The sequence below is a fragment of the Corylus avellana genome, chromosome 2 (assembly GCF_965113065.1).
Source record: "Corylus avellana chromosome 2, dhCorAvel1.hap1.2, whole genome shotgun sequence".
NCBI lineage: Eukaryota > Viridiplantae > Streptophyta > Magnoliopsida > Fagales > Betulaceae > Corylus > Corylus avellana.
The window spans coordinates 38,033,200-38,046,863 of NC_142491.1; the positions used below are offsets into that span (position 1 = coordinate 38,033,200).

At 35.9% G+C, this 13,664-nt stretch overlaps 3 protein-coding genes across 3 annotated transcripts; 1 reads left to right on the forward strand and 2 right to left on the reverse strand.

The window, feature by feature from the left end:
- Positions 1-344: 344 nt before the first annotated feature.
- LOC132189125 (uncharacterized) lies at positions 345-1,902 on the forward strand. Its single transcript, XM_059603663.2, has one exon. The coding sequence runs from the start codon at positions 480-482 to the stop codon at positions 1,707-1,709; it is 1,230 nt and encodes a 409-aa protein (XP_059459646.2). The 5' UTR covers positions 345-479; the 3' UTR covers positions 1,710-1,902.
- Positions 1,903-4,567: 2,665 nt separating this feature from the next.
- Positions 4,568-6,936, reverse strand: LOC132167507 (Bax inhibitor-1 family protein). The gene is made up of 4 exons (XM_059578501.2): positions 6,584-6,936; positions 5,558-5,671; positions 5,312-5,469; positions 4,568-4,986 (listed from the first exon to the last, which is right to left on the reverse strand). The coding sequence occupies exons 1-4, from the start codon at positions 6,849-6,851 to the stop codon at positions 4,780-4,782; spliced, it is 747 nt and encodes a 248-aa protein (XP_059434484.1). The 5' UTR covers positions 6,852-6,936; the 3' UTR covers positions 4,568-4,779.
- A 2,370-nt stretch (positions 6,937-9,306) lies between these two features.
- LOC132184598 (Tetratricopeptide repeat (TPR)-like superfamily protein) lies at positions 9,307-11,573 on the reverse strand. Its single transcript, XM_088513567.1, is given in 2 exon segments — positions 9,307-9,484; positions 9,487-11,573. Coding segments are annotated over 2 exon segments (1,821 nt in total). The 5' UTR covers positions 11,227-11,573; the 3' UTR covers positions 9,307-9,403.
- Positions 11,574-13,664: the final 2,091 nt, after the last annotated feature.

Sequence of the window (13,664 nt, forward strand, 5' to 3'; positions counted from 1 at the left end):
TAGTGAGAATCATGTGCATTATGACAGTTTAATAAAAAGTTATTTACGTAAGAAATTTAATTTTGTTTTTACAAATATAGTAGAGAAATGTCGTATGAATAATTAATTATAGAATTACAGAGCGCCTAACATGCCAAGCAGTTCACGTCCAAGCAGAATTTGATTAATGCTAAAAATTATTACCAAAAAAAAAAAAAAAAAAAAAAAAAACAGATTAATGCTAAAATTGCAAGTTGGTGTACAAAAGTTAATATATTTGTAAAATCAGCCAGTTCACGTCAGAGGTTGACCCCTACAAATATTAACAAATGCCAGTAATGGCATCATTTTCATATCGCTTTTGCCTGATGAAGAGCTTCCTAATTACTGCCCTCCTCCTATAACAGACGCTCACAGCGTAAACGCTTCAAATATCAAACCCACCCCTCAAACCCCCCAAACACTCTGTAATTCTCCAAATATCAATTCCCTGCCTCCCCATGGATTTCTTCAAGTCCGCCTTCTCTGACGACCCTCACCCCTCCGATCCTCACAACAACGAAGCTGCGGATCCGAACCCCGACCCGAACCCTACTGGCGCTTGGAGCTTCGGCGGGCTCATCAAGACGATCGCGTCGAGATCGGAGTCGGTGATCCTGAACTACCGGCGGGACCTCGAGGAGTTCGGGTCCGGCCTGAAGAAAGAAACGGCGGTGATCCGGGAAGTCGCCTCGCGCGCCGTCGAGGACCTCCCTGGGTCGTTCGAGGTCGGCGCGTCCGTCGCTCAGGAGTCGCTAGAGTCGGTCGGCCAGGCCATCGACAATATCGGGAGCTCCGTCTGGAAATCGACAGCCGAGATCATTGCTCACGGTAGGGACTCTCTTCTAGCTCCTGACCTCGATTCCAATTCCTCTGATAATGATAATAGTAATAATTCTAACACTAAGCAATTGAATCGTAGTAGTAGTAACAGTCAAGGTTTGGATTTGAAACGGTATAGTAGGTTTGATGCTCAATTGCGTGCGATTCAGTGTGATATGAATACGTATTTGGAGGAACCGGAGGATTTGGAGGGTTACAATGAGTGGAAACCAGGGTTTGTGATGGAGGAGAAGAGGGAGGAGATTGGGAATTTGATTGGAGAGAATGGGGCAGTTGGAGAGATATATGGGAGGCTTGTTCCGAGTGGGGTTGATGAGGAGAGCTTTTGGACTAGATATTTTTATAGGGTGCATAAGCTGAGACAAGTGGAGGATGCGAGAGCAAAGCTTGTGAAGCGAGCAATTTCCGGGGAAGAGGAGGATTTGAGTTGGGATTTTGATGACGAAGATGGAGAGAATGATGGGTCCGAGACAAAGGTCGAATCAAGAAGTAATGGTGATGTTGGAAATGTTGAGGTTGGATTGGAGAGAGAGAATGATGATGCGGGTGGTGGCGGTAAGTTGGAAGTGAGATCAGATGAGAAAGGGGTGGTGGAGGGGAAGACGGATGGTGTGGAATCTGGGAGAGATAGTGATGTTTCAGTTGTTTCAAGCCAGCCGTTGTTGCCGGAGGAAGATCTTGGGTGGGATGAGATTGAAGACATTGGAAGCAATGATGAGAACATAGGGGATGCTGTTGGCAGCGCAGATAGGGTTGATTTGCATAAGCGGCTGAGTGCAGCAGAGGAAGACGAGGATTTGAGTTGGGATATTGAAGATGATGATGATAATGTGCCTGCTAAATCGTGATTAGTTCAGCTTTTATAGATCAGAGGTGTTCTGACTCAATAAAATTGAGTCTATACCCTCCCTGATTGGGTTCCCCCTGCAAAGTTCCATTTACATGTTAGTGATATTCGATTATTTGGTGTTTATAAATTAATTTGTAAATATTCGACTTTGTATCTGTTCTTTTTAGTTGAAACTTATCAGATTCATCCTATTGTTTCATTTTGTAATTAATTCAATTTGGAACTTTCAATAACCCCCCTCCACTCTCTTAATGGAAGGTCCTTGCACAACCCAATATTTTGTATTAACTTACCATTCAACTTAAAGACTATATCGAGCCAGTGGTGCTTGTCATGACCAAATATATGATGTTCTATGATTATATTGGCATGATCGACATTTGGTAGAGATTGTCAATTTGCTGCTGAACACCAATGACTTGGATCAGTTCCATAACTTTTACATGGAGTTGTTTTCATGATTTTAGCTTTATCTAGGACCATATCCTTCAAATTATAGGCAAATTTTCTTACTTTTTTGACCGGCTTTCTTCTTACTGTATATTAAAGCCAGAATGTCTTATCTTTTTTTGCAATGGATTGGAACCCAAGCATTGGGCAATCCAATCCACCTGCTGATATGGTAGAGTGTGTTATGCCTTTCTTCTTTCCAAATCAACTTAAAGAATCATTTCCCCCACCCCTTTTCTCCTTTCATGTTACTTGTAGAATCAGTGGCTTGGGTAAGCTCAGCTTCTTTGAATGCTTGACCCTGGTGTGATCCTGTATTAGGGTTTAATTACTTTTAGTGACCATTAAAATCTCAATGATCTAAAGCTGGAAGATTTCTTGCATATTCTCAAATCATTGTACCCCATGTGGCTGAGACACCGCCGGCAGCTGCCTCAACAGAGAGGCAGGCTGCCATTTTCTATTCTCCCATTCGCCTTCCATTCATCTTTTCTTTTTCTTTTTCTTTTTCTTTTTTTTAATTAAATCAACCATTGGATGGACTAATAGTTGATTTAAAAAAAAAATAAATAAAAAAAAAATGAAAGAATACAAAATAGCAAGTCCTTATTCTGAATTTCATAATTAAAAAAAAATATCTAAATTAAACTACCATGGAATAAGGGGTTTGTTTTGGAGAGTACATTTGGCTAGGGCATACTGCCAGCTCTATCGAACAAAACAAGCTCTTTTAAATAGCATTATTTCCATGTGATAAAATAAACGTAATTTAAAAAATAATAATAATAAAAATTAAGCTATATATTGTTTGACTTTTTTAAAGGAGTAAAACAAAATTGATTATACCAATTTGCAATAAACTTCATATAATATTAAAATTTGTTGAGGGTTCAGTGTGGTATGCAAAAAATAAATTAAGTAACTTGCACACAACTTCCATCCAATTTTTTTACAAAAACTGTCGAAATGACATGTAAGCACCAATCAAATTTTTATATAATAAAAAATGTAAATATATAAAATATAAAAACTATAAATACATAAAATATATGTAAATTTAAAACTAAAAAATTATTATTATTATTATTATTATTCTTTAAAAAAAGTTGGAAGAGGGCCTTCACTTCAAACTCTTCATCACCAGAGTGGTTGCTTGCATTTTTGTCGTTCACCATCAGACTGGGTTATTCAAAGCTCTAATACTAATTGACGTAACGAAAGTGATAACAGTGATTGAAAAGCTATGTTTTCAATTCATATATTAACACACAACGATAATGAAAACTAAATTATTATTGAACTAAAAAAAAATTGGATTCTCCATACAATCATGATTCTTTTATAACAAACCTGAGCTTAGAAAGGTAAGAAACTAATTTCAGCACTAACCTAAAATTGACCAAATCGCATAAAGATTGAAATTCATGGAAATAAGAAAAGTCAAAAAGTGAACCAAATCAATAAAGAACTCAAATGGGATTGAGTTGATTCGTCGCCAAAATTAGAAGATAGCTCAAATTAGTTTGCATCCAATGATCTACTCGAGCGGACTTCTAGCCGCGCATTTTGTTTGGACTTGGCTCGAGAGGACTTCTAACGAAATACTTTATCTTGACTTGGCTCAATCCAATTTCTAGCGGACTTCGAGTTAACTTCTAGCAAATTTCTAACGGAGTTGATTGAGCAAAAGAGAATATCAATTTGTAATTATTAGAATTTTCACCGGCAGAATTTCAAACTTTGGATAATATAAGTTTAGTGGAGCCAATTGTATACAGATGATTTGCAAAGAATAAGCCTCCTTATCAATCGAGTCTCTGACCATCAAACTGGCCATCTTACCATCCAACTGGCTATCTGAAACTCTTATCAATTGAGTATCTGACCATCTAACTGGCTACTTACAGCGCCGCCGCAGGGCGGGGCTGCCAGGGAAAGAGGCTAAAGGGTAAGAAAAAAGATTACTGCTTAACAAGGCTAAGAGCAAGAAACCAATTAAGAAGACAGGCTACCTAAGGAAGTGGAAGCTTCTTATTTGTGCAGAATTACTTTATTGAAATAATAATAATAATAATAATAATAAAAGAAAAGAAAAAACAAAAAACCAGGCAAGAAGCTGCAGATAATAATGAAAGCTGATTACACATTTAACCTTCTTTTCTCATATGCAATTACTTAGAAAGGCTACAGCCTGCCAAGGAGTGCTGCCAAAGAGGAATATTATTCAATCATGCAGGCCAAACACCGACGTGTTTACTGGATATCAAGCTGACTTTTCGCATGACAAAAAGTAGGCCAAAATAATCAAAAAGGGTCGATGCCACTTTACCGTACTAGCGGCTTCTTCTCGAGCAAAATGTAGAACAAACAAAACACAAAGAAGTTGCCCATATTGCAGCCAGAAAATGGGAAACAAAGCATATAAAATATATTTGCCGAGCATGATAAGGCAAATTTAAACTAGAATCTGCAAGTCATAAACAGCCAACTCGGTTGTAAAATAGTATAGGGAAACATATCTTATACACAATTTTGTGTTCAGTTTTAGATGATAATATGCGTACTACCGTTTGATTGATCAGCCAAAACCCAGACCGCCAACAAAGTGCCCAACACAGCTAATTGTTGGCCTGTCTCAACATCCGCAAAATGGAAAGGAACAGGTTCAGAACATCCAGATAAAGAGTAATGGAGGCCCAAATGTACTCATCATATGTGAAGCGCTTGATCAGGTTGTCAGTGTCATATACAATGTAGCCCGAGAAAATTATAGCACCCATTGCACCATAAATAGCAACAGATGTTGAGCCAAGCGGGAAGAACATCTGCACAACACAGGATCCACCAAGTTAGACCAATACTGCACATGCATGTACATGTGTGAATATGTTCATACTGAACCTTTTTATTTTTTATTTTTTATTTTTTATTATTATAACTGGGGTATCTGGGGTTTTGGCCCGGCTAGATCCCCAGGACACTGTGCAAAGCGTCCCCTGCACACGGGTCTGGTAAAGCTCAAACTTTTCCAGTGAGCGTGGTCCCATTGGGGTTGAAACTTGGACATAATGTTTCTTGAGGCACCAAAGCCAAGTGAGTTACATTGAACTAATTAAGAACATGTCCAGGTAAATGAAAGCAGGATCTGACCTGGAGAAAACCAGTAAGGATAAGGACAAACAGGCTGGTGAATAAGATTGGTCCAAGATAGCTGAAGTCCTTGCCCTTCTTAGACGCCCAGAAAGTATACCCAGTTAAGGAGGAAACCACAGCTGAGGTTAAAATTAATGCTTCAAGCACAAGTTTTCCTGCATGAACGCAATGCAAAAAGGATAATCAGATCACGGTCCTAAGAATTCATATTTCATCCTAGAATTCTCTGCAGGAAATACTTACCATCTGTGTTAGCACAGCTTACACCAACTGTAAGGCTCAGCGACAAGGTGAAAAGCCCAAGGAAGATAAAGTTCAGGGGGTGCTTTTGTTGATATACATACATGGGCCACAACACTGCACATCAATAACAAAAACAAGACACATGAAGGATCCAACTGAGTCGACAGAGAGTGAAAAAATTGACTAACACTAGCACGGCTGATGTAAGTTCAACTTAGCATAAACTAGCTTTCAAGCAATCTACATATCCAGCTGAGAGTATCATCTGCTTCAGGTATGGCATCAATATGGAAAATACTAATTTTTTTTTCATTTTTTTTATTGATAAAGTTATACATGCACCCAGTGGATCTTCAAACCCTGAGCACACCCTCCAGCCAGTTCTTATTTGAGCCAGAAAGGACGAGTCTTTGAGAGCTCCACATAAACTTATGTCCACAATGCTCACTCATAATGATACAATAGAAGTTGAACCAAGCAAATTTAGGTTCGAATTTTCCTTGGTGAGAATCCTGTTAGTAAAAAATCTCTCTTTTTGGTAGATAATTATATCGCAGAAAATGTACACATTTTTGTTAAATATGAGTCAACAAAACCCAATAAAAAAAAAAAAAAAAAAAAAACATTTTGAAAATCATTTTAGTTACTCATCTTGCTGGGAAGCAAGAAATCATAATGGGAATTCTCATATACCAATCTCGAATTTTCCAACAAGCAAAAATTAAATCACCGCAAGCAAGAACATCGAAACACTATCAATCTCAGAATAGTGTAAACAAATAGACCAACAATCAAACGCCCATCAAATAAGACCCGATCTCACTCTTTAAAAAACCCCTCTTTCTAAATAAGAAAGAGCATCATCTATCTCACTCACGCATAAACATTCATAACAGCAAAAACACAGATCACCAAAAAAAACAAGTTAATTCACGAAATACCCAGATCACAAATCGATACACACATATACACAAAATACATGACAAAAAAGCGAAGCCAAAGGGCGGAATCTGAGGGTTTACGTACAGATGAGGGGTAGGAACATGAGGAAGAGCAACAGCCCAGAATTGCCTCGGAGGAGATCGTTGATCGGGGAGTAGAGGACGGTGACGAAGGTGACGAGGGTGGTAAGGACAAGCTGGGCGGCAAGGATACCGTAGACCTTGCGTATGAAGCCCCATCGGAGCTGGTTCTCGCCGTAGCTAAGACCCGGGTACAGGGTCTCCCCTGACTCAAGGTCAACCTCCTCACCACCCTTCGAGGTCACACCCGCGTATCCGTCTTTGAACATCATCTTCTCTGTTTTCTCTTCGTCTCTCTGGATTTTCTCTCTGATTTGTTCCCTATTACCTCGTTGGTGGATGATGACTCTCCACGTTTTCAAGGTACTTTCGTCGATATAGTAATTCAAGTTGTAATTATTATTATTATTATTATTATTATTAGAGAACAAATTAAGTTTTTTTTTTTTAAAAAAATATATATATATATATATATATATATATATATCAGCAAAAAATAACAAAATAAATTGTGAAAACTAAAAATGCTAAATTTTTATCTTTTTGCAAAATTAAAAAATTAAAAAAATTAAAAATAATCAAAAATCAAAAGAAAAAATAAATATTTGTTGTTTTTACGATACTCACTTTTGTTGTTTTATGTTGATGTGACATTCTCTTTATAGAAGGCAAAAACTTGGTTTGTGCCAAATCAATTATAAGTTACGGGTTCTCAAGAGGTAGTTCAATCGGCTAGGACCACGCCTAATGAAGCGGAAGTTACTAGTTCGAATCTCCTTCTTCCTCTTGTGCGAACATGTAAAAAAAAAAAATATATATATATATATATATATATATATATATATATAAGTTACGGCAAATGCTAAGTACTCTCCTGGTGTTTTCCTACTCTCACGTCCTCGATAGATATTATTTTCTAAAAACTGAGTAAGATAAATAAATGCCACTTTTTTTAAAAAAAAAAATTTAAAAAATAATATTCACCTAAAATTAGGTAAACACCTAACATTTCTCTTTAGATTTCTTTAAGGTTTTAAATTGTTAGATTTATCATTTTTTTCAATTTCATATTTATTATATTTTAAAATGCTATATGCCAATTATCATAAAAGCTCAATAATGTATTTTGAAATTAATAGTAAGAATGGTAATAGGTCGGGTGGTTCCATTACCAACGACTTTACTTTATTATTTTTTTAAAACGTTATGCACAAAAGTGATGTTGACCTAGCTAGGTTGGAATGGAGAAGTCAATGTCAACGTCTGAGAGGAGGTAGGAAAGTCTGTGTACTTGGCCCCAACCACCCCCAAATGGTTCTCAATTTTTTTTATTTTTTATTTTTTGACCATTTGATCTTAAAGAAAATAATCACTAACTGAGACAAACGTCTCATATACTAGTTATATAGTTATATACTTTATAAATTATAATTATATATATTATATGATATATTTTATATTTATATATAGTTATATTACTATATATTATATAGTAGAAAAAAGTCTACATACCTTCCTTATTACTACCTGGTTGTCAATGTTTATCTCAAACTTTAATTTGATTGGAGCATACTTCTTAATATGTCTAATATTTGTTTTTCCATGTGAATATATAATAAAATCTTCTAAATACTTAACTTTGGTATGAAAGGATAACAATTTTCTCCAAATTAAGTTGGAAGAAATTTCTTTAATTCAATTTATTAAACTAATATGTGGCTTTAGAGCATTTGATTCTTACATATATTTTTAAAAATGTATATGAGAATCATTTGTTTTATTAAAAATGCATGTGAGAATTAAAAATATTTCTTAATAACACACGTAAGTTTAATAATATGAGTTAGAGGAATTTATTCTAACTCGATTTGGATGAAAAGTTAATAAGAGTACAAAATTCAAACTATAGAGGTTAATCCTTATCCACCAGGCATATAAATTTTCAAGAAAATTATTATTCATGAACACTCATACAAATTTTCAAGTAATGCTTGAAGTTCTTCTTATATCTTTTTTGTGTTATTCCAAGAATGATATGGTTTCTAAAATTATCATCGGGCTTGTGATTAATCATCATTGAATTTTGATCAAATGGTAGTTTTAAAAAACACCTCATTTTTAGAATGACGCAAGACGAACGCAAGAGTGACTTCTAGAATTATTCTAAATTCCCCTTCGAAAATTGAATTTTTATGCACGTTTGACCTTCACATTTTTTTCCCAAACTATAGCAGAAAGGCACTATAAGTAACAATTGCAGCAAGTTGTCTTTGATTCTTAACACATCTTTTAGGACAATCATTGTATTGATCACGCAAAAACGAGGTTGTAATTTGATAATAGTTCTGAAAAGTAATTTTTGGTTTTGATTTGAAAAAGTAGATCCATATTTCGTGCAGCAAGCCACCTGAATAACTTTGGGAGATAAATCAACTCTGTAAGTATACCTAGAGGTCAATTAATCTTTGTTAGCACCAAATGGCAAGCCCAAAAGATTCTGAGCAATCAAAATTCAAGAAGAAACCACTGGTTTGTATGATATTTTTACATCAGGAAACTGATTGCATCTTCAGCTGTAAAAATGAAAATTTTAAGAATTAGCAGGGTCCTGTTATCTAGCATAAATACTAGTGATTCAGCTATGAATTTCATCATATTCATCAGTGCCTTCATGACATACCAAATCATGCTAAGAAAAAGCTGCTTGATACTTTTTGCTTCACAATCATTAAAAAAACACCCAACTGATCCTCTTGGTAAATTTGATCATAAATATGGGATAAAAGCTACAAACAACATCCAGAAGAGTATTGATACCTCAAATTCATCCTAAGATATCTGCTACTCGTGTTTCGGCAAATCCGGAATTCTCTTTGCAAAGTTTATTAACCAGAGACTGGCATATATGCCTTTTTCGAGAGTATAACCTATCTTCAACATAAAATCTAATACAAGTAAAGAATCATCAGACTGGTCCTTTTGTAAGAGACGGTGGACCAGTCTCTTAAAAGTATCTTCTCTTGGTTTGAGCTTATGCTTCAGCATTTCTAACAACCATTCCATCCCCTCTTTAACATATCCTTGCTCACACAAGCCAGTAATGATATGATCTTGAGTATAGACCATCGGTGTCAGACCCCTACTTTGCATATCATTCCACAACTTTTTGGCTTCTTCAATGTCTCCCACCTGACAAAGCTTTTTAATAATGGGGGTAAATGAGGGAGTTGATGGCTGTAATCCCTGCACCAGGAGTTCATTTAACAGATTTGTACTCTCTACTATCTTGCCTTCCTTGCAAAAACCTCGAATCAGAGTGTTGTATGTGATCACATCACGAACACCACCCTTCCAAGGCATTTCTGCAAACAGCTTATGAGCTTCATCTGTTCTTCCATTTGAACACAACCCTGCAATCATTGTATTGTAACTGACCGTGGTTTCTCTGTAACCTCTATCACACATCTCCTTGTACAGCTTCCTGGCCTCTCCAAGATTACCAATCTTACAGAACCCATAAATCAGTGCATTGTATGTGTATTCATTTGGAATATAACCCTTCTGAATCATCTCAAACCACAGCTTCCTAGCATTCCCAAGCAATCCCATCTTGCAAAGACCATGAATCATTGTCGTGTACATGACCCTATCGGGGGCATACCCCCTATCCTTTAGATCATTGAAGACCCGAAAACCCTCAAGCGGCTTTCTTTTCTTGCAAAGCCCATTGATGACTTCCTGATATGTAAAAATATCAGGAGCACGGTTTTTTGCAATCATCGTGTGAAGGAGTTCAGATACTTTGGTATATTTCCTCTCCTTACAAAACCCAGATATCAATCTGTTAAAAGCAGCATTTCCAGGGTCTAACCCATCTTCCAAAACCTGTCTAAGAAGTTCATAACCTTTTGAAACTTGGTCATCATCACAGAAAGCTCGAATAAGATACCCAACAGTCTCAACATCAACTTTTGTCAAAACACCAGATTCCATCATCTCTACATATAATTTCCAAACAAGATCAGTCCTCCCAACCTTAAGAAAAGCTGATAAAGCCGAATTCCAAGTAGCTATCGATGGGCAAACTCCAACCCCTCTCAACCTATCAAACACGCCAAGCGCCTCCTCGACCAACCCATCCTCACATAGACACCGAATGTAACACTCCAAAGAAGCCGCCTCGGGCTTAAGACCCGTGTAATCAAGAAAATCTTTTGCAGCAATACAGGCCTTAGCCTCAACAAGCGCATCAAAAAGCGCATTCAACGACAACGAATCAGGTAAGAAACCCCTGTGAGAGCATAGCCAGTGAAAGAAACGGAGCGAGAGAAGCACATTGTTTTGGTGCTTCATTACCTCGTTTAAAAACCTGGGATCAGAGAAATTGAAGGAAGGGAAATCGGAGAGCAGGGTCTGCTCCCATCTGGGTTTCGTTCTCGTGATCTTAGAAACCTCTTTGGCAATCTCCGTCAACTCATTCTGTGCGTTTTGTGATGGTTCGCGATGTGGGTTTGGTTTGGTTTCTTCGTTGCCACAATCACCTTCTTTGTTCTCAAAAGTGAGGCTTCGGATCTGAGTATTGGGGTTTTGGCGAGTGCGAGGGTTTTGGCGAATGAAGACTACGATAGATGATGGTGCCCTCGCCATAAAGTATCACTCTTTGTGATTCTCATCAATGGGATTCTAAGTCTTCAAGCTAAAAACAAAAAATGGAAGCTTTCTATATAGACAATGAATCAAATAGAGGAAAGCTTCAAAATGAACTTACAGATTCATGGGCTCTGAGGCTTGAGGCAGAATTGCAGGAGCGGAACCACAACCTTGAAAATGAAATCTACAAATATCGGAGAAGAAATGGTAGGCCATTGAGCGTAAAAGAAGAGCTTTCGGAGCTCTTTCTTCGCTATATGGGTCTCTTTTTGTTGTATTTTTCTCAACAGGTAAAAAGCCGCTGTTCGGAGCACCGCTTTCTGTAGAACTCGTGGAAGCGTGAGCTCAAGCAGCGGTTTTGCTACATTTCTTAGCATTATTATTTACGGTTAAATACTTTATTTCCCCTGTAGTTTAACTTTTTTATTTTTTTTCCTTTAAGATTTACTTTTTATACATTATTTATTATCACAGTTCATGAATTGATAATGCTTGATCTGTGGCTTTTGGAATTAATAATCACAGAGGGAGCCGATTGGATTCTGATTAGGAAAATAAATACTGAATTAACAAACATAAGGTAAGAGGCAAGGGATTGTTGTGATAATTAAGGCTTGATTTGTTTTAATGTAAAATGTTATTCGTCGGAAGATATTTTTAACGAAAAAAATGATTTCTCAAAAATTATTTTTTGGCGTTTAGCTCGTACAGAAATTGATCAACGATGAAAAATGGTCATGAAGAGGTTCGGAGAACTTTGGCGATTTAAGAAGAAAAAATTCAAACTCGAAAAATGGTTTGTAAAATTAAGAAAAAGGAAACCATTTTTTGAAACTAAAAAAGCTTTTTGGGTCAAACCAAAAATATTTTCGGTTTGATTATTAGTCTCGGTTACATCAAACACCAAAAAATACGATAAAAAAAATTCAAAAAATATTTTTATGCCAATACTGTAGGACCTACGAATATCCTAAAAATCCCACAACATAGAAAATGCTGAATAGACTTACCTCTAGCCCACCGAAGGAGCCCAAGACTCAATGGACCTAGAGCCATTACTCCTTTCGGTATTCTTTCGAATGCTCTCCATGCTTATATATAAGGGCTAAGGTACACATTTTCACTATCTTACACATTTTCACCTGAGAGAATTTTCTCTTTATGCCCTTTACTGACTTGGGTGTCGGAATCCTTCCAGTCTTCTAGGGTCGACATGCTTCTAACGTCTTCTACTTCTTTTGCTGACGGAACTCCTCATTAAAAGGCAACTTGAGACCGTTGCTAATTCCTTACACCAACAAAAACAAATGGAGCTCCATAAGAAAGAGAAATAGAAGAAAATAAATATGTAAGGATTTAGAAGAAGTTAACTAGGAGACAAAAAAAAAAAAAAGTATACTGCTTAAACCCTGAAATACCGTTTCTATTAGGTCTTGAATAATACTAATTTTTACAAATTTCTATTTAATCACACTATTTTATCTCATTTAACAACCATCAATTTTTTTAAAATTAAATGTGAATGACAAAGGTTTACGAAAAGCTTGTGAATAAAAGTAGTGAAAATACGATTATTCTTATAATGCAATTAACTTTCTAGAAAATTATTACTTCAATAAGACAGTGATTTCATTTGAAGGATTTTTTTTTTCTTTTTTTTTTTTTTTTCTTTTTGGAGAAAATTCACTTTACTCCCCTAAGTTTCAGGAGTTGTTCTATTCGAACTCCAATATTTAAAAGTGGCAATGTACCCCCTAATGTTTCAAAAATTTTCAATTCAAACCATCGTTACTAATTTTTGTCTAATTAGATGGAAATCATCTCATGTGCATCTCACATAGGATTTTGATGCCCTCTATTCCAATTTTGTCCTCATTAAAACCTATGAAATTACGTAATTACACTTATTACAACCTATAAAATTGAGGGTAATTACGTAATTTTACAGGTTTTAATGATGACAAAATTAGAATAGAGGGCATCAAAATCTCACGTAAAACGCACGTGAGACGATTTCCGTCCAATTAGACGGAAATTAATAATTGAGGGTTTGAATTGAAAATTTTTGAAACGTTAGGGGAGGTACATTGCTAATTTTTAAACATTAGGGTTCGAATTGAAAAACTCCTGAAACTTCATAGGTAAAGTGAATTTACCTTTTCTTTTTTGTTCACAAAATGATATAAATACAAGAAATCTCAATTCTATGGATTTTTATCTATGATAAGCTGCATCAATCTTTGTATTAAAAGAATAGATATTGTTATGCTACAACATTATTGTTGATTAAGAAGGATTATGAATTCAAACATTTTTTTTTTCATTTAAGAAATATTGTGCTTGTTAGTCATAATTGCCCTTGTCATGATTATATTTAAGCAATAGTTTTTCAACTTATCATGATCATATATTAATGTAGCATTGGATTTATCTTT